The sequence below is a fragment of the Petaurus breviceps genome, unplaced genomic scaffold (assembly GCF_028583685.1).
Source record: "Petaurus breviceps papuanus isolate PSGF00001 unplaced genomic scaffold, PetGlider_PUasm1.0 654, whole genome shotgun sequence".
NCBI classification, from domain to species: Eukaryota; Metazoa; Chordata; class Mammalia; order Diprotodontia; family Petauridae; genus Petaurus; species Petaurus breviceps.
Genome location: NW_027186438.1, coordinates 19,985 through 45,455, shown reverse-complemented (window position 1 = coordinate 45,455; position 25,471 = coordinate 19,985). Strand labels below are relative to the sequence as shown.

The 25,471-nt window shown below is 42.1% G+C and overlaps 1 protein-coding gene and 1 pseudogene across 3 annotated transcripts; both read right to left on the bottom strand.

Annotated features, from left to right (window-relative positions):
* Positions 1–487: 487 nt before the first annotated feature.
* Positions 488–3,991, bottom strand: LOC138173843 (zinc finger protein 3-like; annotated as a pseudogene).
* Positions 3,992–6,945: 2,954 nt separating this feature from the next.
* Positions 6,946–24,492, bottom strand: LOC138173846 (zinc finger protein 585A-like). 3 transcript variants are annotated; one of them, XM_069103938.1, is made up of 5 exons: positions 24,239–24,492; positions 23,871–23,997; positions 19,267–19,393; positions 17,767–17,862; positions 6,946–13,888 (listed from the first exon to the last, which is right to left on the bottom strand). In XM_069103938.1, exons 2-5 carry the CDS (start codon positions 23,901–23,903, stop codon positions 11,619–11,621), a joined length of 2,526 nt encoding a protein of 841 aa, XP_068960039.1. In that variant the 5' UTR covers positions 23,904–23,997; positions 24,239–24,492; the 3' UTR covers positions 6,946–11,618. The 3 variants fall into 3 exon arrangements, with proteins under 3 accessions (XP_068960039.1, XP_068960038.1, XP_068960040.1); XM_069103937.1 differs by having other exon boundaries at positions 23,871–24,057; positions 24,354–24,492; XM_069103939.1 differs by having other exon boundaries at positions 24,354–24,492.
* Positions 24,493–25,471: the final 979 nt, after the last annotated feature.

The window sequence follows — 25,471 nt, the reverse complement described above, 5'->3', positions numbered from 1 at the left end:
TTAGCCTAGGGGCAGGGAAGATCTTTAAAATTTACATTCGCATTACACCCGGGACGGGGGTGGGGGGGGCCCGCGGTGTAAATGCTTCAAAACTCCTTAAAGACTAACCCTAACCCTTCCCACATGAAATACATAGATGACTTCTACCGAGAGTGAATTTTCTGCTAAGAAGCTCTTCAATGTCTTTCCTCATTCAGATTACTTATGAGATTCCTCTGTCTTCCATGAATTCTCTGATGGGAAACAAGGACCAACTTTAGCCTGAAGGCTTTACAACATTGAGTATATTCTTTTTTTTTTTTTTTGCTTTTTTTTGGAGGGCAATTGGGGTTAAGTAACTTGCCCAAGGTTACACAGCTAGTGTGAGTGTGTGTGTGTGTGTGTGTGTGTGTGTGTAGGTGTTAAGTGTCTGAGGCTGGAACCGAACTCGGGTCCTCCTGACTCTGGGGCCAACGCTTTACTGACTAGCCGCCCATGCAGTATATTCTTAAGGTGTCTCTCCAGTGTGGATTTTCTTATGTTTAGCAAGAGTGGAGCTAGCTGTGAAAGACTTTCCACAATGATTACACTCGTATGGCTTCTCTCCAGTATGGATTCTCTGATGTTCATCAATATTCTTCTTCTGTCTGAAAGTCTTTCCACATTAATTACATTCATAAGGTCTCTCTCCAGTGTGGATGCTCTGATGTTTAACAAGACCACCCTTCCATGTAAAAGTCTTTCCACATGGATTACATTCATAAGGTTTCCCTCCAGTGTGAATTTTCTGTGTTCACTAATAGACTTCTTACTTCTGAAAATCTTTCTACACTGATTACATTAATAAGGTTTCATTTCAGTGTGGGTTCTCTGATGTTTACCAAAAGTCTTTGACTGAAAGTCTTTCCACTTTGATTACATTCATAAGGTCTCTCTCCGGCATAAATGCTCTGATGTTGAACAAGATTGTCTTTCCATGTAAAAGTCTTTTCATACAGATTACATTCCTAAGGTTTCTCTGTGGTGTGAATTCTCTCATGCACAGATTTCTCTTCAATTCATGTCAAAGGCACCATCACTTATGAATCTTTGCTTGTAAGTTTCTTCCACAGAAGGGCTTAGTTCAGTAGTAGTTTCCTTCAAGCCTGATCTCTCCTCCTGAAAAAAAAAAACCCAAATACAGACACTACACTACACACACACACACACACACACACACACACACACACCCATTCCTCCATGAGCAGCAAATAAACTCAGTTGCTTTAAATTTAATCGGGCAAAGAGAAAATTCTTAAGAGGGCAGAACCAATCATTTTAAAATGTGATCAGCTCACGTTTCAAGAATGATTTCATTCACAAAGAGCTTCATGCACAATTACACTGGATCCTCACAACAAAACTGACACAGGAAGGGCCATCATTATCATCACATTCACAACTCATGCCATGGACTCAGAATGGCTGAGGGATTGACCCAACTCCCAGCAACTGAGACTAGAATTCAAACCCCATAAATGGGCATGCTCTGTCCACAATATTCAACAAATTATCCCCACTTTCAATCTTTCCCTTTCTCTTTCATTGTCTGCACTTTCAATCCTTTCTTCAGATTCCCTAAGTATCTCACCCTCTACTACTGGCATTACAATAAACTTTGCCACTTTCTGGAAGATGGTTTGAGTGAATGAATTCATTCCAGGTGGAAGCCTCCCTGTACCCTGATGTTCTGGGGATCCCAGCAACCCCAAATTACATCAAAACCCCTTTACCAAGATCTGGGACCTCTTCTTAACCAAGAAGAGGATTCTTAGGGTATCTGCCACTTAATAGGAGTGAGACTGATGTTTACATACAAAAAAGGACAGTGAAAGATCTGAATGGGATTTAGATTTGTCTCACATCTGGGATATTGGAGAAAAACACAAGTTATGAAACTTAGGAGAGGGCTACAAGCCAACCTGACTCCAGGAGGATACTTTCAGCATCGCAGGTGCCTTTGTGGACATTTTCTCCTTGAAGCATTTTTAGAACCAGTGAATGTAATGAGTGCATTGCCTGAATCTTGCCCTGTGCACCTCAGAGACTGGACTTGCTTGTTGTTTTGAGACCAGATTTGTTGCTTCATTACGTTATACCAGTCATGCTGGTCCCAGAAACCTTTTAGGGAGTCCAGAGATTGGGGCAAGAAATTTTCTGCAATAGAACTTTTAAATGTCCTCTGTGCCCTACTTGGAAACTGCCTCCAAGTAGGGTACTGGTCTGTAATGTTCTTGTTCCTGGGTCTGAACCCTATAGAATGTAAAACCTGCAGAGGCTCGGGGAGCCAGCTCCCCATTTTGGTTCTAGCCTCTGCCAGAGGACTTAACAAATTCTTTCTAAAAATTATTACTATTTAAACAAAAAAGAGCCAAAATTGAGAAGGAAAACTAATTAATATTGATGCAAAAATTTTAAATGAAATACTAGCAAGGAAATTATAACGATATATCACAAGGATCATACCTTATGACCAGGGGGGGATTTACACCAAAAATGCAGGGCTGGTTCTGGATTAGGAAAATTTTCAGCATAACTGACCATATTAATAACAAAACCAACAGAAATCATTGATTATCTCAATAGATGCAGATGAAGTCTTTGACAAAATTCAGCAGACTTTCCTATTAAAAACACTGGAGAGCATAGGAATAAAGGGAGCGTTCCTTAAAATGGTAAATAATAATTCTCTAAAATCATTAGTGAGTATGGCCTGTAATGAGGATAAACTAAACAGCCTTTTCAATAAGATCATGGGTGAAGCAAGGATGTCCATTATCACCATGTGCCCATTCAATATTGTATTAGAAATGTTAGCCATAACAATAAGAAAAGAAAAAGAGATTGAAGGAATTAGAACAGGCAATGGGGAAACAAAACTGCCACTCTTTGCAGATGATATCACAGAATATTTAGAGAATCAATTAAAACACTACTTGAAATAATGAACAACTTCAGCAAAGTTGCAGTATACAAAATAAACCCACAAAAATCATCAGAATTTCTATAGATTATGAACAAAGTCCAACAGCAAGAGATAGAACGTGAAATTCCATTTGAAATAACTGCAGACAATACAAAGAACTTGGGAGTTCATCTGCCAAGGAAAACCTAGGAAATATATGAACACAGTTAAAAAAACACTTCTTACATAAAATCAGAACAATGGAAAAATATTAATTGCTCAAGAGGTTAAACAAATATAATAAAAATGGCAATTCTATCTAAATTAATCTATTCAGTGCCATACCAAACTACCAAAAATTACATTATAGAACTAGAAAAAATAACAAAATTCATCTGGAAGAACAAAAGGTCAAGAATATCAACTGTTTGAGTGAGGACCTCAGTGTCTGGTACCTTCTCCTGCCAGTTGGTCTGCAGACTCTTCCTAAGAGAATTCAAATGGAGGCGATCCAGTTTCCTGGCATGGTGCTGGTAGACCATCCATGTTTCACAGGCATACAACAATGAGGTCAGCACAGCGGCTCTGTAGACCTTCAGTCTGGTAGTCAGTCTAATACCTCTTTTCTCCCATATTTCCTTCAGAGTCTCCCAAATACTGAGCTAGCTCTGCCAATGCATGCATCAACCTCATCATCTACGTGGACATCCCTGGAAGGTTCACTGCCAAGGTAAGTGAGCTTATTCGCAGCATTCAGAACTTCTCTGTTTGCTGTAACCTAAGGTTCCACTTATGGATGGTGTGGTGCTGGCTGATAGAGCACCTGTGTTTTCTTGGTGTTGACAGGCAAAAATTAGCACAAGTAGCAGAGAACTGATCCATACTTTGTTGCATCTCAGCTCCAGAGGCTGCACTGAGGGCACAATCAGCTGCAAACAGAAAATCATGCACCAACACTCCTTCCACTTTGGTCTTGGCTTGTAGCTTTTTCAAGCTGAAGAATTTGCCAGGAGTGCAGTAGCTGATCTCGATGCTGTCCTCATCCTCACTGAAAGCATTTGACAACATGGCTGAAAACATCATGCTACAAAGCACAAGAGCAAACAAGCTCCACTGAATGACTAATTTGTGTTGCCAAACAGTTCCTTTAAGAAGCTGACAGGAACATGGATAATACCATAAAGAGAGGATGTGTTCCAAATCAGAAGACAACTTTAGGATTTCAATGAGAGGCACTTTAAGGGTCGTATTTGCAGGAAGGTTGGGGAAGTCCATGATGGTTTCATTGTCGCCGCTACTGTGATCTATGGTAAAAATGAGTCTAAAAAGTCTGTTCTCTCTGCTGCAAGAACACAAACCCAAGGAACAACTTGACTTGATAATCACAGGTTTGATGACGTATGATTCCAACATAACTCAGGAATGAGAAAACTACCTTGGTGCAATGACAGCTGGACAGTGAGGGTCTGTGCATGCCTATGACTATTTGCATGTGAATGTTCAACCTTCCTAGAAGTTTGGAAACAATCTGATGTCAAGCTGAGAAGCTGAAAGAATATGATGCCCATAACTCAGAAGCAGAGTGTGATGTTATCATTGCATGAACCCCAAAAGCATGTATGCCTGAAAAAGATTTGGAATCATGGCAGAATCCTAGTATGGTTGAAATATGCACATTTACTGTCCCAGAGGATAAATATCTTGGTAACAAAATTGATTATTTACTGCTTAACATGCCTTCGAAAAAGATTTAGTTCAAATCCTTTGGACCACTACCTAGAACCTTCAAGGGGGTTGTGAACTTCTAAATGGGTAGTTTTCAAGAGGACTAATAGTGAAGCATGCTGTCCACTTCCTTACAAAAGGATGATAGACTCATGTTTAGAGAAATTCTTTGTGGTAGTAAAGACCTAGAAACTGCTTGGATCCTCATCTATTGGGGAACAGTTGAACATGCTGTGATATATAATTGTTATGGAATACTACGGTGCTATAAGAAATGATGAGCTCAAGAATAGAAAACCATTGTAAGACTTACATGAAATACTGAAGAACAAAATGAGCAGAACCAAGACATCATCGCCTACAGTAATAGCAATATTGTCTAATGCAAAACAGTAACATAGTAGATATATTGTAAAAGACTGACTATATTTCCCTCCCTCCTATCCCACTCCCCACTTGTTCTATTCTCTACTTTGATCCCTTTTCAAAAGTGGGTGCTTCCAACTTCCCTCCCCCCCATCCTGCGCTTCCTTCCATCATCCCCCCTCTCAACTCCTTTCCCCCCTACTCTCCTGGAGGGTGAGATACCCTATTTAGTGTGTATTTCATTCCCTCCTCAAGCCAAATTCAATGGGAATAAGGTTGACCCATTCCCTTTTGGCTTCCTATTCTTCCCCTCCATTGTAACCATTTTCCCTTGCCTCTTCTAAGGAAACATTTTTATTTTTTAAAGCAATTGGGATTAAGTAATTTGCTCAAGGTTACATGGCCAGTTATTTTTTGTGTGGGTGCCAAGTATCTGAGGCTGGAACCAACCCCAGGTCTCCTGACGCTGGGGCCGGAGCTCTTACTCACTGCACCACCTGGCCACCCCAATATTGTCTTAAAAATGACTTTGCAAATAAGTTACTTTGTCCAGTATAAATGCCCAAATTAGGTATAAAGGACACATGAAGATGCTTTCAGAAAAAGAATAGATGTACAAAATAATTATGTGTGTGTGTGGGTGCATGTGTGTATACCTATTTGTGTCTAATAGTAGCCATTTCTAGGGTGGGGGAGGGTAGGAAAAACACGTAATTTTGTTGTATATTTGAAAGGAACATAAAGTTTTGAACAGTATATTTGCAATTTCATGTACAATCACCTTTTTTATTGTACTGTTATGAAAATGCTTGTTTTATTCCATAAAATAAAAATTAAAGGGCTGGCTTGAAGCCATACACAAATACACAACACACAAAGATCTTGCCTGATCCAATCACATCCTGGCAAATGGAGGGAGAAGAAATGGAAGCAGTTATCACCTTTTATACTCTTAGGTTCAAAAGTCACTGCAGACACTGACTGCAGCCATGAAATTAAAAGATACCTAATCCTTTAAAGGAAAGGTGTGGCAAATCTGCACAGTATACTTATATTTTTGATATGACCTTGCCAACAAAAGTCCATATAGGCAAAGCTAGGGGTCTCCCAGTAGTATGGCTGTCAAGAGTTGCAGTATAAGGGAAGCTGAGCTCCACAGAATCAATACTTTTAATCTCTGGTGCTGGAGAAGACTTCTGAGAGTACCTTGGACAGCAAAAAGGTGAAATTGGTCAATCCTTAAAGAAATTCATTCAGGCTATTTGTTGGAGGGTCAAATAGCAAAGCTAAAATGCTTTTGTCATATGAGAAGATAGGATTCATTAGGAAAGATTAAAGGAGAAGGGGAAGGCAGAGGATGAGACAGACAGTGTCATGGAAACAACATAATCTTGGATAGATTTTGACAGACAGTGGAGGACAGAAATTCTTAGCATGCTATGGTCCACAAAGACCTGAATGACTTGGTAAAATCAAATGTTCTTTAAGTTTAAAGCATCCTTTAAGGTGAGACTAAGGGTGGCTAGGTGATGCCATAGTGCATAGAGCACTGGGCTTAGAATCAGGAAGACTCAACTTTCTGAGTTCAAATCCAGCTTCAGACGCTTAGTATGTGTGTGAACCTGACCAAGTCACTTAACCCTGTTTGCCTCAGTTTCCTTATCTGTAAAATGAGTTGGAAAAAGAAATGACAAACCACTTTAGTATCTTTGCCGAGAAAACCCCCTAAAATGGAGTCTCAAAGAGGCAGACATGCCTTAAATGAAAAAAACAGGCAAGACTATCATGAGGCCCTCAAGATAATCAGGTCGAATTTGATGACAATGCTTTCAATGCATAAATACTATAAACTAAAGTCTTCCTTCAGGGGAGAATGTGTCGGTGGCCTCAAGGTTATAAGGTCTAACTGTCACAAGAAAAATCAAGTCAACTGAGGTACAAAGGTATGAGCACTAGCAGTTTATTAGATAACATGAATTTACTAATACAGAAGGTCAATGGCATCCCCATCAGGCTGAAAGACCTGGAAGAGAGGCACCACTCCTCTCCATTTTTAAGGACAGAACAAAGAACAGAAGCTGCTTGGTGAGGAAAACAATTTAAATGGTTAATGGACTGACAGGATCCTGGAGGCAAGGACAACAGGATTGGTTTGGAAGTTAGAAATGTGGGCTGGCAACAACCCTTTTTCATCTTCAAAATACTCTGTTATTTTCCACCTGGATCTTGAAGAAATAACTAATAACAGATAACAAAGTTCCTCTAATTGTACTAAAATGCCTGGAGACAATATTTCCAGAAATGGCATCATCTAGACTGGTAGAGATAACAACAGATGTTCTAGGATTGAATGGTGATAGCTAAAGGTATAGAAGATAATACATTTTCTTGACATGAAGTGATTTACAGGTATTGTGAGATAATTCTTTTTGGGTTAAAGTATTCTACAAAAGCACTGCAATTTTAAACTTAGCTGAGTTTAGCTCCAATTTAAAGTGCCTGATGGGAAAACTGAACTTTGGCATTTAAGTGTGAGAGGAATACCAAACTTTGGAACTCATGAGCTCCTTCAGCCACAGATTGTTGGTCCTTTGATCTCAAACAGGATCAATGAGATCAGGGGGGTGATGCCTTGACTTACAAACCAGCTGGATTTAAATGAGGCAGAGCTGTGCAAGGTCATCAGTCTCACTCTCACCTTCACCTACTGGAGTCCAGTGGCAAGACATAGGTCAAGACAACTTGTGATGGTCCCCCCATTTCTTCTAAATATATAAACATATCCACAACTGACAGATTATAGGGTCCCAAAGTCATGATTCCACCCCTATAGGCAATAAACACATGGCAAAATTGTCAGATTTTACAAACTAATCTATAGTCCAGTTTGGGGTCACCTTTGGCAGCTCCCTCTCTCCATTTGTCAAGGAAGTTAAGAGGTTTGTTGCCCAGTGCACTTTCTGAAATCTCTTGGTTTCCTCTGTTGGGATAATTTATATTGCATATACCTCTCATGAAGGAGTTGTATGATGAGAAGATGAGCTGGCCACATGGTAAGGAAGAGGGCTGCTAGGTAGTCAGCCAGAAAACTCCACAAGTCCCCTTGAGATGGCAGGAGAAAGTAAGGATGGATCGTCTGTGGTGACTTTATGTGAGAACATAGGCAAGAGTCACACATGGTGGAGAGACATGGATGGTGTGAGATCTACATTGCTGGCAGGAGCTTCCCCATTGAAGAGATCACAGATCTGGCTGTTGGAGTATTTCAGTGAGTCACTGGGTAGCATGGTTTTCTTGGTTTGCCTTATTACAATCTGTCTTAATTAGTTCATTTACATATTGCCCTGTCTCTCTGTGGCACAATAATATTCCAATATATTTCTGTACCACAATTTGTTTAGACATTCTCCAAATCATTAGCATCTATTTTTTCTCATTTGCAACTACTTTCTTTTTTTTGCACAAAAAAAAGCACTGCAATAAATACTGTAGTGTAAATAGAACCTTTATACATTTCTCTGACTTCCATAGAGTTTATGCCTTGCATTGGGGTCTCTGTTTCACAAAGTATGGGCTTCTGATCACCTTTTAATAAATCATAATTCCAAATGACTTTCCAGACTACTCGGACCAATTCACAACTACATACACCATATTACCGTGCCTCTAATTCTATAGCTACCTAAAACTATTTCTATTTTTGTCCTCTCTGCCAACTTCATGGATGTAAGGAATAACATCAGAGTCAGAACCTTTCATTCCCAAAAGCATCTTAATAAAAGATGTTTTTTTTTACCTGAAAAAATATGGCAAGAAACCTACTTCACTGGTTGCATACAAACAACTGCTCCTTTAGGAATAGCCAACAAACCAACTCAACAAAGATCTAGGTTTAAAACTCCCCATCTTTCTGCCTCTCCAAATTGCCAGTCATACCCAGAAGTCATCTGAGTCATTAGCCCTAAACTGAAGCTAATGCCCCACCAATAATGGGTTCATTTTTTTTTTTTGGAAGGCAATTGGGGTTAAGTGACTTGCCCAAAGTCACACAGCTAGTAATTGTATCAAGTGTCTGAGGCCAGATTTGAAGTCAGGTCCTCCTGACTCCAGGGCTGGTGCTCTATTCACTGTGCCACCTAGCTGCCCCATTGGGTTCACCTTTAAGATTCCCTTTGGCTTTTCACATCCAACAGGATCAAGGGATCTAGAGCTGGAAGACACCTCAGTGATCACCTACTTCAGTATTCTCAGTTTTCCACATGAGGGAAATGAGACCCAGGTAAGTTACTTTCCCAAGGCCACATTAAGTACAGAACCATCAGTTTCAACCCTTCCCCACGGACTCCATTTTTAGTAGCCTTTCCACTCCACCACAATGCCTTGCAGGAAGGTGACCAGGCGGAAAGGAAGGCTCCAACATGCCTAAGTAGCTATCTCCTCTTTTTTAATCTTTTCCCTCTTCATCTACATCTCCACAGCATTATAGCTAGAACAGACTAATGATGGAACCCATCAGCTTCACCACATCTTCTCCCAATGTTTTCTGCCTAGTTCATTTGTCTCTTTGTTTTACTGCCTTTACTTCAGAGAAGAAGGTTATTACCAAGCAGATTTTCAGTCTGGAAAAATCGGTAATAGGAAAATATGGGCCCAATTTATGCCATCTCACTTCTCCCTGTTCAAAATACACTGAAGTATAAATTTTACTCTGCTTTCATACCCACAATAATCATTATTCAAAAAAGTCAAATCAGGAAAGGAAAGGAAGGAGGAGAAATTCCTGATAATCACTTTTGATAGACAGCAGAAATAACCCTGCTCTACCCTGGCTATCCTGGTCAGATCACAACTGAAATATCGCGTTCATCTCTGGGCTACACAGTTTATGAGTCCGTCAAGAAGCATTTATTAACTCTTTTCATTAAGTACCTGCTATGTTCCAGGTACTTAATGGGGACACAAAGAATGGTAAAAGACAGTCTCTGCTCTGAAGGACCTTAGTCTAATGGAGGAGACAACAAACAAATTAATATAGACAAACAGCATATCTAGTTATAGCTGTGATACACTGGAGATAGTCAACAAGAGGCGCTGACAAGTTGGAATACGTCCAAAGAAGAACTATGAACACGCAGGACTGGAGATCAGGCCAAATGCAGACCAGCTTGAAAGAACTGAGGCTACAGATCCTGAGGAAGAGAAAACTGGGTGGGCAACAAGAAATTCTCTACAGCCTCTGAAAGGCTGTCACGTCTCAGCTGAATCACATGTGTCCTGCTTGAGCCCAGAGGGAAGACACAGCACCACCAAGCAGGAAGCTGCAAGAGGGAGGTTTCAGCTTGACATGAAGAAGTGTCCTAATAAGGGCTGCCTTCAGAGCACGTCTTCAAGCAGAAATGTTTCAGAGAGATGCTATGCAGGTATGAATTTGGCCTAGATGGCCTGTGAAGGCCCTTCCAACTCTTTTTCTGATAAAGCCAGTGACGAGGGAACAAGAAGTTGGCTGGGGTCCTCATGAACACACACATGAATTTCATTCCAAACGTTCCTTCCTTTCACTGTTTTCCATTGATGGCAAAGCAAGACTCTTTGGACTTACCTTGATAAAATAATATGGACACTTCCTCTTGAAGGGCTGCCTTATGTCCAAAATGTTGGTTTTTGAACTAGAAACCATTACTCTGATGAAGATGCTGTCATCAGTCTCTGAGCCTTTCATTGATTTGTAGAGCACGTGACAAACAGCACAGAAGCCTATAACATGGAATTTAGTTCTTTTAGATTCTCCTTCCTGGCTGGCAGTGTAAGCAGCAATGAGAACCCAGTGAAATAGAAATTACAAGCTCCCCTACCTGCTTACTATAGACTTTTTTTTTCTTAAACCCCAAGTTCATCAGGTGAATCCCTTCCTTATCCCCATGATTACTAGGTCATAAAAATTATGAGGCAGAAATGATCTCAAGTTAATGGGAAGTATCTTGACCATCACATGCAGTGGTCTAGATAGACGGTGAATACATGCATGTAGGCATTCTGTGGGAGAACACAAATTCCCCCAAAGTGACATAATTTTTATACACTTGATCAAAAACATTTTATTTCTTTCCTTGGTCAAAGACCGTTCCAGGGTTGACAAAACAGATACGAGGTCTTTTCCTTATCCTGAAGACATTCTATGTCTAAGAATATCCAGATTTTCTTTCACACAATTCTGCATTTTATAAGCCTACAGTATTCTCCCTTTGTTTTGTAACCAGGAGGAATGGTATGAATTATTTGCCTTATCTCACCTTTCTTTTATAGTCAGACACAAAATTTAACCTTCACCAGTGACTTCCATGTTCTACAGAAAAGAATGTTCCCAGTGAGCACATTCATAATGTTTCTTTTCATTACAAAAGCTCTGATGAAAGGTAAGAGATAATCTCTGGCTGAAAGTCTTCCCACATGAAGTACACAGATGACTTGTGCCCAGAGTGAATTTTCTGTTAAGAAGCTCTGTACTCCATTTCAATGTCTTTCCTCATTCTGGTTAGTTATAAGATTCCTCTGTCTTCCATGAATCCTCTGATGGTAAACGGGGACCAACTTAAGCCTGAAGTCTTTACCACATCCTTAAGGCTTCCCTGTTGTGGATTTTCTTATGCTTAGGAAGTGTGGAGGTAGATCTGAAAGACTTTCCACAATGATCACATTCATAAGGTTTCTCTCCAGTGTGGATTCTCTGATGTACAATAAGATAGCTTTTCTTCCTAAAAGTCTTTCCACATTGGTTACATTCATAAGGTTTCTCTCCAGTGTGGATCCTCTGATGTTGAACAAGATTGTATTTCCGTGTGAAAGTCTTATCACATTGATGACATTCATAAGGTTTCTCTTCAGTGTGGATTTTCTGATGTTCAATAATATATCTCTTATGTCTGAAAGTCTTTCCACATTGATTACATTCATAAGGTTTCTCTCCACTGTGGATTCTCTGACATACAATAAGACAGATTTTGTCTCCAAAAGTCTTTCCACATTGGTTACATTCATAAGGGTTCTCTCCAGTGTGGATTATCTGATGTTTAACAAGAATGCTATTGCATGTAAAAGTCTTTCTACACTGGTTACATTCATAAGGTTTCTCTTCAGTGTGGATTCTTTGATGTATAGTAAGACACCGTTTGTCTACAAAAGTCTTTCTACACTGGTTACATTCAAAAGGTTTCTCTCCAGTGTGGATTCTCTGATGCTGAATAAGATCACCCTTCCATATAAAAGTCTTTCCACACTGATTACACTCATGAGGTTTTTCTCTAGTGTGGATTCTCTGATGTTTAACAAAACCACTCTTCCATGTAAAAGTCTTTCCACATTGATTACATTCATAAGGTTTCTCTCCAGTGTGGATTCTCTGATGTTGATTAAAACTGTTCTTATGTCGGAAAGTCTTTCCACATTGATTACATTCATAAGGTTTCACTTCAGTGTGGGTTTTCTGATGTTCATCATAATTGTTCTTCCTTCTGAAAGTCTTTCCACATTGGTCACATTCATAAGGTTTCTCACCAGTGTGGATTTTCTGATGTTGAACAAGACTGTGTTTCCATGTGTACGTCTTATCACATAGATGACATTCATAAGGTTTCTCACCAGTGTGGATTTTCTGATGTTCATTAATACTTCTCTTATATATGAAAGTCTTTCCACATTGATTACATTCATAAGGTCTTTCTCCAGTGTGGATTCTTTGATGTTTAACAAGAACACTCTGGTATGCAAAAGTCTTTCTACATTGGTTACATTCATAAGGCCTCTCTCCAGCATGGATTCTCTGATGCCGAACAAGATGGTGTTTCCACGCATAAGACTTTCCACAGTGACTACATTCATAAGGTTTCTCTCCAGCATGGATTTTCTGATGCCGAATAAGATGGTTTTTCCATGTGTAAGTCTTTCCACATTGATTACATTCATAAGGTTTCTCTCCAGTGTGGATTCTCTGATGTTTAACAAGACCACTCTTCCATGTAAAAGCCTTTCCACATTGATTACATTCATGAGGTTTTTGTCCACCATGGATTCTCTGATGAAGAACAAGACTGATGTTCCAGGTAAAAGTCTTTCCACATTGATTACATTTATATGGTTTCTCTCCAGTGTGGATTCTCTGATGCTGATCAAAACTTTTCTTATATCTGAAAGTCTTTCCACACTGATTACATTCATAAAGTATCTCTCCAGTATGGACTCTCTGATGTAGATTAAAACTATTCTTATGACTGAAAGTCTTTCCACATTGATTACATTCATAAGGTTTCACTTCAGTGTGGGTTTTCTTATGTTCACCAAAATTTTTCTTCTGTCTGAAAGTCTTTCCACATTGGTTACGTTCATAAAGTTTCTCATCAGTGTGGATTCCCCGATGTTGAGCAAGACTGTATTTCCGTGTGTAAGTCTTATTGTATAGATGACATTCATAAGGTTTCTCTGCAGTGTGGATTTTCTGATGTTCAATAATATTTCTCTTATATCTGAAAGTCTTTCCACACTGATTGAATTTATAAGGTTTCTCTCCAGTGTGGATTTTCTGATGTTCATCAATATTTCCCTTATGTCTGAAAGTCTTTCCACATTGGTTACATTCATAAGGTTTCCCTCCAGTGGGGATTCTCTGATGTTTAACTAGACCACTCTTCCACGTAAAAGCCTTTGCACATTGATTACATTCATAAGTTTTCTCTCCAGTGTGAATTCTCTCCTGTGTATCACAGATTTCTCTCCAATTCACTTCAAAGGGACCATCATTCATCAATCTTTGCTTTTGAGTTTCTTCCACAGAAAGGCTTAGTTCTGTAGTTGTTTCCTTCATTTCAAGTCTGATCTCTTCTCCTGAAAAACAAAAACAAAAACAAATTCAGACACTACAGACACTCATGCCCTGTCCTCCAGTGGCAGAAAATAAATTCTGTTACTTTCTATTTCCCCAGGCAAAGAGAAAACTCTGAAAGGGCAGAACCAGTTATTTTCAAATGCCACTAGTTCACATTTCAAGGATGATTTAATTCACAAAGAGCTTCATGCACAATTACCCTGGATCCTCAGAACAAAACTCTGATACAGGAAGAGTCATTATGATAATCACATTTACAACTTGACCCAAATCTCAGCAACAGAGACTAGAATTCAAACCCCATGAATGGGCATGTTCTGTCCACAATATTCAACAAACTACACCCATCTTCAATATTTCTCTCTTTCACTGACTGCATTTTTAATCCTTTCTTAAGATATACAATGCAAACTGGTGCACATATACTAAATATTCAAAGGATTTCATGATCTTATTGTAAATACAATGCAATTTCCCTGGTCATCACTTTCAATCTTATTTTTCCCGTTTCATTACCTGGGGTCATATATAGAATGCCAATACTGTTTTGTACTTATCTGATGCATAGGAGATTCATTTAAATGGCTCTGCTCACTAAAGTAAAATCCAAATCCTTCTATAAACACAAATTTAAAAATGCACAAAATTGCTCATGTCTGAAAATATATGCCTGATACAAGAATTCGGGTTTATCATACTTTTGTACAGAAGAAGACTGCATGTTTCAGTACTGATCCTCTCACACTCCTTCTCCTTTAGAGGTTCACCCTGGAAGTTGGGAGACCACAGTACAAGGAACTTGAGCTAAAATTATGTTGGTGGCACCTTAAGCAGTAAATAATTGTCCAATTTAACTACAAAGATAATTTATCCTCTGAAACAGCAAGTATGTCCATGTTCCAACCTTAAGAATTTTCTTTCTGCAATGATCCCAAACAATCCTGATCATGAACACATGGCTTCTTTTGACTGTGCACACCGAACTCTGCCGGCTTCTGACTATGTGCAGCATGTCCTTTCAGTCTTTCAGCTGGACGTCAAACCGTTTCCAGAAGACCCTCTCTCCCTGCACCCATGCAGTTCTCTCTTTGCAGGTTACCTCATAACCACATCTGACCAAACCTGTCACCACCAGATCAAGGTCTCACTTGGGTTCGCCTTCGTGCAGCAGTGAGGGCAGGCCACTGGAAAACCATGGTTGGAAGGGATGCACAGTAGGGCTCCTCATGAAATCACTGTGGACCACCACATCCTTCCTACATAAACAGACCTTCACACTGCCCTGACTGAAACACCAAGGTCTTTGTCGAGTTTGCAGTTATCCTGTTTGGTTTCTCTTCTTCTACCTGGCGGCTTCTCAAAGGAATTGGGGTTGGCAACATGGGTGAGTCCTTCAGTGGAGTTCCAGTGAAAGTGCTGCCAGTTCACCACTGGCAGAAAAAACCCAAAATCGTATCTGAAGAAATCCTATACTTTCAAAGCTTGTTGTGTATAGGAACATTAATTAGAAAACAGAAGTCAAAGCAATATTTGCAATCGACCTTCAAGAATGTTTGTCACAATGCAGTCCTTGTCATGAGACAAAAGAAAAACAAATCTTTTTAATAGTCACTAGCATTTCATTCTGACTGGCTAGAGAGTTTAAAAAAAAAAAAGCATTTCCATCCCATAGCAAGAGCTTATCCAATTCTCCTTCCATTTTCTACCTTTTACATGTGTGAGCATTTTCACCATATTCTGTTTAAAAATCAGAATACAGTTGGTGGTAGAGTGGATAGAAGGCTGGCCCTCAAATCAGGAAGACCTATGTTCCAATCCCACCTCAGAAATCTGCTAACCCTGTGACCCTAGCCAAGTCACAAGACTTCTGCTTTCCTCAGCTTCTTCATCTGTGAAACAGGGATGAAAGTAGAACCTGGCCCCTAGGGTACTTATGAGGACAAAATGAGACAATATTTATATTGTCCAGGACACAGTAGATGTTTTATAAAAGCTGGTACTTCTATTTGATTTTGACGATTTCCTCCCCAATTCCACTCTCCTTCCCCAATCATTATTAACCTCACTCCTTTTATTCCCTTGTTGAACTAAATGCATTTCCGTTTTAAAGCACTCTTTTTCCTGTAACAGTATGTGTCTGTAAACTAGAATCTTTTTCCTTCCTTGGTATCCTCAAGGCTTAGCACCCTGCCTCAAACAGAAGGCACTTGATCAGTGGTTACTGATTCCCTGCAGGGGTCCAGGGCTGACAGCAGGCCCAGCCTCTCCCTCTACCCCCTGCATTCTGGTCTCTCTCCTAGGTGCTGAATGAAGGTTTTGGCCTCAGTTCTCTTTCTGTCCCTTCCTCGTAATCCATCGCCTCTCAGTAGTCAGTCACCCTTGTCAGGTTCTAACCCAGATGGACCGGTACTGAAGACCACAGAGGCTTCTTTCTAGGCTCCTGAAGGATCTCATGCTATAGGACACCCGTGGGTCTCTGTCTCCCAGCTCCCTAAACTGACGTGGTGGTCATGTACATAAACCTGATTCTCCAAGTATGGGACAGAGATAGGCCTTAGAGGAAAGGGACTTGGGTTGATGACTTAGCAAAGTTTACCTTGGAAGACTAGCAGGTAAGGCTTCTCTTCTCCGTGTGTACTGCTAGATGGAGAAAAAACATCACAAACCAGGCTGCCAGATCCACCACCAATTCAGGTGCATAATCTCAGCTGGGGCCTCACTGGGGCAGGGCAAAGCTCTGCTACTTTCCTGACTCCCTGTGCCAGGAACCATGGCAGCTCTTCCAAACCTTTTCATCCATCCCCAACCCTCCATCATGGCTTGTTAACACTCCCCCCATGTCCCCACCAAAAATAACTTATGAAGGGCTTTCTTTCCCGCCTCATCTCATATATATGCAGTGTCTTCTCCTTTTTAAACCGCATATCACATGGAAAGACTCATGTCACTCTACCCCCTCATCTGCCTTGGGAGATTCCTCCTTTACTATGTCCTTTTCTTCACCAATTTTCACTCTGTCCCACCCTGATGACGTTTCCTATTGCCTAAAATCAAATCATTTCTCACTAATCCTTGAAACACTCTGACATGATCCATGCATCCCCACAAGACAAGATCCGGTATCTTTCCTCCTTTCTATGGCTAACCTGCAAGAGATGGCCACTTCCACTGTTTCTTTCTTTAAAACTGTTCCGTGGCTTTCTTTAAAACCATGTTTTCTTCTTTTCCCTTCTTTTATTTCCTCCCCTGCCATACCGCCCATTGGATACAAACAGGTACATCTATGTAAAATTATTCTAGACATATGTCTACTTATCAGTTCTTTCTCTGTCTGTAGATAGCACCTTTCTTCATTTCTACTTCATAGTGGTATTTAAAATAGTAAAAAAAAAAAAGAAACTCTCTGCCGTCTCACTCTCAGTTGCATTGTTAGACTGAAATGCATCTCATAATTTTCCTAATTTTTGAGACTTCTCTGCAGGTTCTGACACTGTCAGTCTTCCCCTTTTCTTCATACTTGATGTTTGCTGACTTGAAGGAAGTCCAGGAAAGAGCTCACACAGGAAAGTCTACTCCCCTGTTTGCACTTTCAGGAGAATTTCACGACCCCACATTCCAGACAATGACGTTTGTCAGGATCACAGACTCATCCTGGAAGGGAAGCTGGAAGACCATGGAATCCAAATGCTTTGTTTTACAGATGGAGAAACTGAGCCACCTTGCTGCAGTGACTGAACCAGGCAGGCAGTGCTGAGAAACATCTGGAAAAGAATTCCAAGGCAGGTCTTCCTGCCCCAAATGGAGCACTTCCTTCACCACAACACACAGCAGCCTCATGGAATCCCAGCTCTCACATACCTGCTTTCACCTCACTCACCTGCACAGCAGCTCCTCAGGCCTTCTCCCTCCAGCATCCATGCTGCTTCCCTTGGCTCAAAACAAGGGATCACGTCTTCTCTGGGAACTGGCAGCCCTGGGCACGTGGAACCAGTTAAGGAAGAGCAAGCAAAATACATGCAAATTAGTCTTTTTGGGGGACGGCGTTCAGAGCCAGACCCAGAGCTATTCCATTTTGAAATCCCCTCCACTCTGTTCACATACAAGAGTCTGCTCTCACCCATTAGTGCTTGTAATGCAGGAAACCAAAACAGGATGTGCCTCATTATCCTGCTGTACAACCTGTTCTGAGAAAGACCCCAAACTTCTGCGCCCCCATCCCCACCCCCACCCCGTCAAGTTCCATTCTGGCGGAAACGCCTAATCCCAAAACCGCGTAACAAGGGTTATTATTGTTCAAGACCAGTCTCAAGCCCCAAAAACAGGGACCTTGGTCAAACAGCTTTTGTACTGTCCCTGTCACCTGTTCCTGACTCCCTGGAACCTGTAGAAACCTTGTGTACTGCTCAACTGGGGCCCCATTGCCTTCTCCTACTGCCAAACTCGATACACCCCAGTTGGGCCAAATTCTAGTTCTCGACAGTCTGTTATTCCTGGCGAAGCCAGAGGCGTGCAAGCAAGGGCCCCAGGGTGGTGCCCAGGACTCCTGAAGTATAGTCTGATGGCATGTGTTTTCTGAGCTTTGGGGAGAGGTGGGGGAGGAGATCATGGAACCAGGCTGGTTTGGTCTTGGCGTACCTTCTTCACAGGAGGATGGACTCACTGCACATTTTCCAATACATAAAAATTAGAGGCAGCTGATGGTGCTATGGAGACAGCCCTGGGTCTGAAGTGAGGCATGACAGAATCTAAATTCAGCCTCACTTCCTAGTTGTGACTACCTGGACTAGTCACATAACCTGCATTTGCCTCCGTTTCCTCAACTGTCAAATGGGGAGAAAAATGCCACCTAACTCAGAAGGTTATGTGAGGATAAAGTGATGTAATATAGTAAAGAAAGCAAAAGGAAGGAAGGTGAAGGACAGATTTGCTCTATGAGGGGCAAGTAGAAGCCGTGGGCTACAAACTGCTGCTTGTTAAGAAGAACATTCCAAATACTAGACCCCTCCCAGAGAGGACGGGCATGTAAGGAAAAGCAGCCTGAGCAGCTTCAGGTAGGTGGCCGATGGAATGCCTCTCTAGGTGGAAGTTGGACCAAATAAGCTCTCAGGTCGGTTCTGTGTCAGAGATTCTTCCACACTCATCTGAAGTGGTAAGAGACAGCTTCAGGACCAACAAAGGAAACCCTCAGCTTCCTATCACAAAATGCGAGGATTTTTTATAGGAAAACCAAGCAGCAAGAGGACCCTGTCTCTTAGACACAGGAGACCAACACTTTTCTCTCTTTCATAAATGATAAATGCTCCAAACCCTGCATACCAGGGAATGAAGACATTCCCTCAGACTGCAGATTCAGAGTGAGCAGGGGAAGCGTCCTTACCCAGGGAGAGCAGGTTCCGGGCATTCTCCAGCATGACCTCCTTGTACAGCTCCTTCTGAGGAGGGTCCAAGAGGCCCCACTCCTCCTGGGTGAAGTCCACAGCCACATCCTTGAATGTCACCAACCCCTAAATCAATAAAAGTAACAGGATGAAGAGAAGGACACTATAGACTTAAATAGTCCAACCCTCATTAATTTACAGAACAAAAGTGAAGCACAAAAAGGGATTTGCCCAAAGGTCACACCCTTTATAGCATTCAGAGTCACCTCTTAAAATCACAGTACTTAAGAGGCCAAATGAATGTTGGGAAAAGCCCTTTATATGATCAGTTGGCATAAAACTGGGAAATACTTTACATTGAAGTAACTGGCCCTGGGAGCAGGACTTGGTTGCTCTGCCTGTAGTAGGATCGGGGTGGCAGCCCCAGGGTGAGAAGCACACCAGAGCTTGCAGTCCCTGGGTAGGAAAGAGTGCTTGTGTGTGCTCACAGACTAGAGCACAGGGCAGGATGGTGGTAAACACAGTTCTCCTGAGCTCATACTACCTTAGAAGAACTGAAAACATACAGTATGCCCACCACCCAGAAAGCAGAGCCCCACTTTGGAGAAGAGTTAAAAATCAATGAATAGCCTGGATAAATGAGCAAATAAACAAAAAAAATTTTACTACAGAAAGTTACTATGGTGACAATAAGGTCAAATCACATACTAAGAAGAAGATAACAAAGTCATAACTACTATAGTTCAAAAAAAGCCTCTAAGAAAAATGTAAATTGGTCTCAGGCCATGGAATACCTAAAAAAGGATTTAAAAAATAAATTAAGAGATAGAGCAAAAACTGGTAGAAGAAAGGAGAACACTGCAAGAAAAGTCTGACAAAAGAGTCAACAGCTTGCTAAAGGAGAGCCAAAAAAATACTGAAATTAACTCAAATGGCTAAAGAGGTCCAAAAAGCCTGTAAGGAGAATGCTTAAAAGGCAGATTTGGCCAAATGGAAATTGAGGTCCAAAACCTCACTGAAGAAAATAATTCCTTCAAAATTTGAATGGAGCAATTGGAAGCTAAAGACTTAATGAGAAATCAAAAAATTATGAAATAGAAACAAAAGAATGAAAAAATAGAAGACAATGTGAAATATCTCTTCAGAAAGTACATTGGCCTAGAAAAGAGATCCAAAAGAGAAAATTTAAAAATTACTAGTAGTAGTATTCCTGGAATACCTGAAAGCCATGATCAAAACGCATGGACATCATCTTTCTAGAAATTATCAGTGAAAACGACCCTGATATTCTAGAACCAAAGGGGAAAATAGAAATTGAAAGAATCCACCAACTGCCTCTTGCAAAAGAGCCCCAAAAGTTAACTCCTAGGAATACTGTAGGCAAATTCCACACTTCCCAGATTGAAGAGAAAATGTTACAGGTAGGCCGAAGAAACAATGCAAGTGGGGTGGAAACAAAATCAGGATAACACAAGATCTAGCAGCTTCTACTTTAAGGGATATCAGGGCTTGGAAAGTAATATTCTGGAGGTCAAAGGTGCTGCAATTAAAACCAAGAATCACCTACCCAGCAAAACTGAGTATAATATTTCAGAGGACAAAATGAACATTCAATGAAATAGGGCCCTTTTAAGCATTCTGGATGAAAAGACCAGAGCTGAGCAGAAAACTGACTTTCAAATACAAGAATCAAAAGAAGCTTCAAAAGATAAACAGGAAAGAGAAATTATGATGTAGTTAGTAAAGTTGAACTGTTTACATTTCTACATGGGAAGACAATATTGTAACTTGTGAGACTTTTCTCAGTATTAGGATAGTTGAAGGGAAAATGCACACACACACACACACATACATATGGATATATAAACTGAGGGCACAGGGTGAGATGAATATGAAGGGATGATACCTAAAAAATACATTTAAGGGCTAAGACAGGACTATTTTGGGAAAAGGAGAAAGGGAGAGAGAGAATAGGGTAAACTATCTCAAAGAAAGGTGCCAAGAGAAAGCTTATAATGGAGGGGAAGAGCGGGGAAGTAAAAGAGAATGAGTCAGCCTTACTCTCACTGGGTTTGGCTTTAGGAGGAAATAACATACACACTCACAACTGGGTATCTTACCCTCCTGGAAGGTAGGGGGCAAGGGGACAAGGCAAGGGACGATAGAAGGGAGGGCAGACTGGGGGAGGGGACAGTCAGAAGCAAACACTTTTGAAAAGGGACACTGTCAATGCAGAAAACAGAATAAATGGGGGGTGGGACAGGATGGAGGGAAATATAGCTGTTCTTTCACAATATGGCTATTATGGGAATATTCTGCCTAATTACACATGTATAACCTATACTGAATTGCTTGTCTTCTCAATGGGGGTGGGTAAGGAGGGAAGAAGGCAAAGAATCTGGAAATCAAAGTTTTAAAAACAAATGTTAAAAATTGTTTTTACATGCAACTGGGAAATAAGATATACTGGCAAAGGGGTAGACAAACCAAACTTGGCCTACAAGAAAGTAAGGGGGTAGGAGGTAAGGCAGGGATGGGGGAGCTAGAAGGGACCACAGACTGGGGGAAGGGGTACTCAGTACCTGCCATCTTGGGCTGGAGAGTAGGGGAGAGATCGAGAGAAAATGTGGAATTCAAACCTTGTGGAAATGATTGTTGAAAACTAAAAATAAATAAATTTAGGGGAAAAAATAATTGGTCAAATGGAAAAAAAGAGTCACAAAAGTTCATCTAAGACAATAACTCCTTAGAATAGAATTGGCCAAAGGCCAAAGAGGTTCCAAAAGTTCACTGAAGAAAATATTTCCTTAAAATTTACAACTGAGTAAGTGGAAGCCTATGACTCCATCAAACCAAGAAGGAATAAAAAATACAGAGGAAGACAGTGTGAACTATCTCCTTGGAAAATGGATCCAGGAGAAATCATTTAAAAATCACTGAACGTCCTAAAGGCCACGATCAAAAGAATGAGCCTAGACTTTATTTTTCAAGAAATTACCAAGGAAAACTCCCCCAACATCCTAGAAGCTGAGGGTTAAATGGACACTCTTGAGTGAATCCACTGACCACCTCCTGAAAGAGATCCCAAAATGAAAACTCCCAGGAATACTACAGCCAAATGGTGGGGTTCCATGGTCAAGGAGAAAATAGTGCAAGCAGCCAGAAAGAAGCAATTCAAGTAGACTCAGAGTCCGTCAGGATAATGCAAGCTTTAGCAGCTTCTACATTAAAGGACCAAAAGCTTACAATGTGATTCTCAGGAGAGCACAGGACCTAGGATTACAGCCACAAATGACCAGCAAAATGCAGTATAATTCTTCAGGGGAAAAAATAGATGTTCAATGAAAGAGAGGACTTTCAGGCATTCCTAATGAAAAGACCAGAGCTGAATAGAAAATCTGACATTCAAATACAAGACTCAAGAATAAAAAGGTAAACAGAAAAAAGAAATGTCATAAAGGATTCAATAAGGACAAACTATTTATATTCCTACATAGGAAAATGATACTTGTAAGTCCTAAGAGCATTTTTGATGTGAGGGCAGTTAGAAGGGAGATATAGACAGATGTGAGGTGAATATGATGGGAGAGAAAAAGGAATGTACTAGGAGAAAGGTCAAGGGAGAGATAAAATAGGGTAGATGATCTGACATGAAAGAGGCATGACACACTTTACATTGCAGGGGTTGATGCGGGAAGTGACTGCAAAGACTTGAACTTTGCTCTCATCACAATTAGCTCACAAAAGGAATAACGTACACACTTACTTGGGTATAAAGATTTTTGCAAGCCTCCAGGAAAGCAGGAGAGAAAAGGGAGGAGAGCATGGGGCGAGGCCTGCTCATACAAAGGAGGACAGATTACAGGAGCTGGTAATCAGAAGGCCCCAGTGAAAGGAGAAAGAGAAAACAGAATGAAGAGGGGACACAAGATAGAAGCACATACAGTTAGCAACATCACTATGAAAAACTGAAGCAAAATTCTCTGATAAAGGGTTCATCTCTCAAATATATAAAGAACTGAACCACGATGAAAATGAGATAAAAAAATATGAAGAGTCAGGTTTTAGATGAAGTAATCAAAGCTATTTCCAGTCACATGAAACATGCTCAAAATCTCTGCTGATTAGAGAAATGCAAATTAAAGCAATTCTGAGGTACTACCACACAACTAAGAGACTGGGTAACAGGATATAAAGTGATAAGGACAAAGGCTGGAGGAGACAGGGGAAAAGTGACACTAATGCACTGTTGGTGAAGTTGTGAACTTATTCAACCATTCTGCAGAGCAGTTGGCAACTATGTCCCAAGGGCTATAAAACCCTGCCTCATCCTTTGACCCAGCAATGCCACTGCGAGGTCTATATGCCAAAGAGACGAAAAGCAAAACAGCAAGAATATTGTGTAATGTGTATGTGCAAAAATGTTGAGAGCAGTTCTTTTAGAGGTGGCAAAGAAGTGGAGATGCTCCCCAAGAGAAGCTGCTACAAGACTGTGCTGCAGGAAATGATGAGCAGGACGCTCTCAGGAGGCCCAGGGGGAAGGCACTCACCCCCAAGTGAGTGGTCTGGGGCCAAGTCAAGGCTGAGGACAGAGTGCACTCACCTGGGGAGGGGGGCTGAGGCTCCCGGGGGCCATGCCCTAGGGCTCCAGGCTCCAGGCTCCCCGCTGGGCCCGGCAGGAAGAAGGATCCCGGGGGCTGGGCTCTGGCTCTGCTCTTCTGGGCAGCAGGCTGGTCGGCGGGGAGACACAGGGTGAGGCCCCAGGGGGTCACAAAGACCCTGGCCCTGGCCTGGGGGGGAGATATGGGGAGGGGGCCACAGAGAGTGCGGGGCGTGACAAAGGCGGGTCTGAGCAGGAAGATCACCCCTGCCCCCGTCCTCCCCCTCCCCTCCTCCCACAGCGCCCCAGGGGGTCCAGTCCGGGTCCTCGGCCTCCCCCGCCCCTCCCCCTTCTTATCTCCTAAACTTCACTGCCAACTTGAGCTGCATCTGGCGAACGGGGCCGGGAGGGGGAGGGGGCACAGCCGCAGAACCAGCCGGACTCTCCTCTCCCTGGAGCCCGCGCCTCCCGCACACCGAGACCTACAGGGCACCGGGTCCTGGGCTTCAGGGGCGGACCAGGCAATTCCTACAAAGGCACCGCCTAGGCGGGACTTCAATGGGCAGCGAACTGAGGCAAGCCTCTGCCCGGCCGTCTGCGCCTGCGCACTCCGAGCCCTGGCTCTTCTCCCTGTCTCCCCTCCCCTTCCGCGCCTGCGTGCCGGGTCCCTCTTCCTTACTCCGCCTCTGCGCATGTGTTGGCGCTGGAGAGCTCTCCGCAGCCGCCCCGCGGATGGGCCTCGCGGGTCCCCCGAATTCTACCTAGCCCCCAACCCTCCCCTCCCCGAAAGGGAAAGCCGTCCTCGAGCCCTCCCGTGAAGTCATGGCTGCGTATCCCCGAGCCCGGCCAACTCCGCAGGAACACCCCGTGCCCCCCCACCCCCTAGCGGCGCTAGATTTTAGAAAGAATAAATGGGGGCGAGGGAGGGGGACTGAAGCAGAGACAGAGACACGGGGTACCACAGAGACCAGGAGAGACAGATATAGGAAAACGGGGAGACAGAGAAACACCGTCCCACTGAGACAGGGGGAGAGACAGGCCGGCAGTCACAAAGACTTAGAGAAAAGAGACACACAGGAGCTGAGACAGAGACACAGAAAGGTTGGGGAGCGAGGTTTGGGTGTGAAGGAGCTCCCTGAGACATTATCTACAGCCTGTCCTGGGGAGCTTTATCCCGTGACGCCTATGGGGCTTCTCAGCCAGAAAGCTAAGTGAGAGCCCGATGTTTGGCGGAGCTAGGCTCATAGAGAGGTTTCAGAAGGACGATGTAGTTTGGGGGGGTTTCATGGGCGTTAGAGGTTAAGGACGGGACAAAGAAGGATTTTGTGACATAGGAGGAGGGCGACAAAAGGAATTCTTTGGGAGAAATTAAGGAGAAGTTTTATGGTATTTCACGATGAGGCTTCACAAAGTACTGGAAAGACCAAGCCGAGGTGTTCTTTTTAACCCTTGGGGTCCTGTTTGTATCCATATCACTCCACCACTGGGCAGGAGGAATCTTTCTGGAAGGGGGCAGAGGGCATGGTCTTCAGTAGCTGCCTCCTGCTGAACAGGCATGCAGAATCCATTTCAAGGGCTGAGAAGAGATTGAGGAGGGGTCAGTG

Excerpts from the sequence above, each read along its gene's own strand:
- LOC138173846 (XM_069103938.1), bottom strand. The coding sequence starts at position 23,903 with ATGGCCCCCGGGAGCCTCAGCCCCCCTCCCCAG. Across the intron at positions 19,394-23,870 it reads GCCTCAGCCCCCCTCCCCAG|GGGTTGGTGACATTCAAGGA; the intron begins GTGAGTGCACTC and ends TTATTGATTTAG. Across the intron at positions 13,889-17,766 it reads CCTGAGGAGCTGCTGTGCAG|GAGAAGAGATCAGACTTGAA; the intron begins GTGAGTGAGGTG and ends TTTGTTTTTCAG.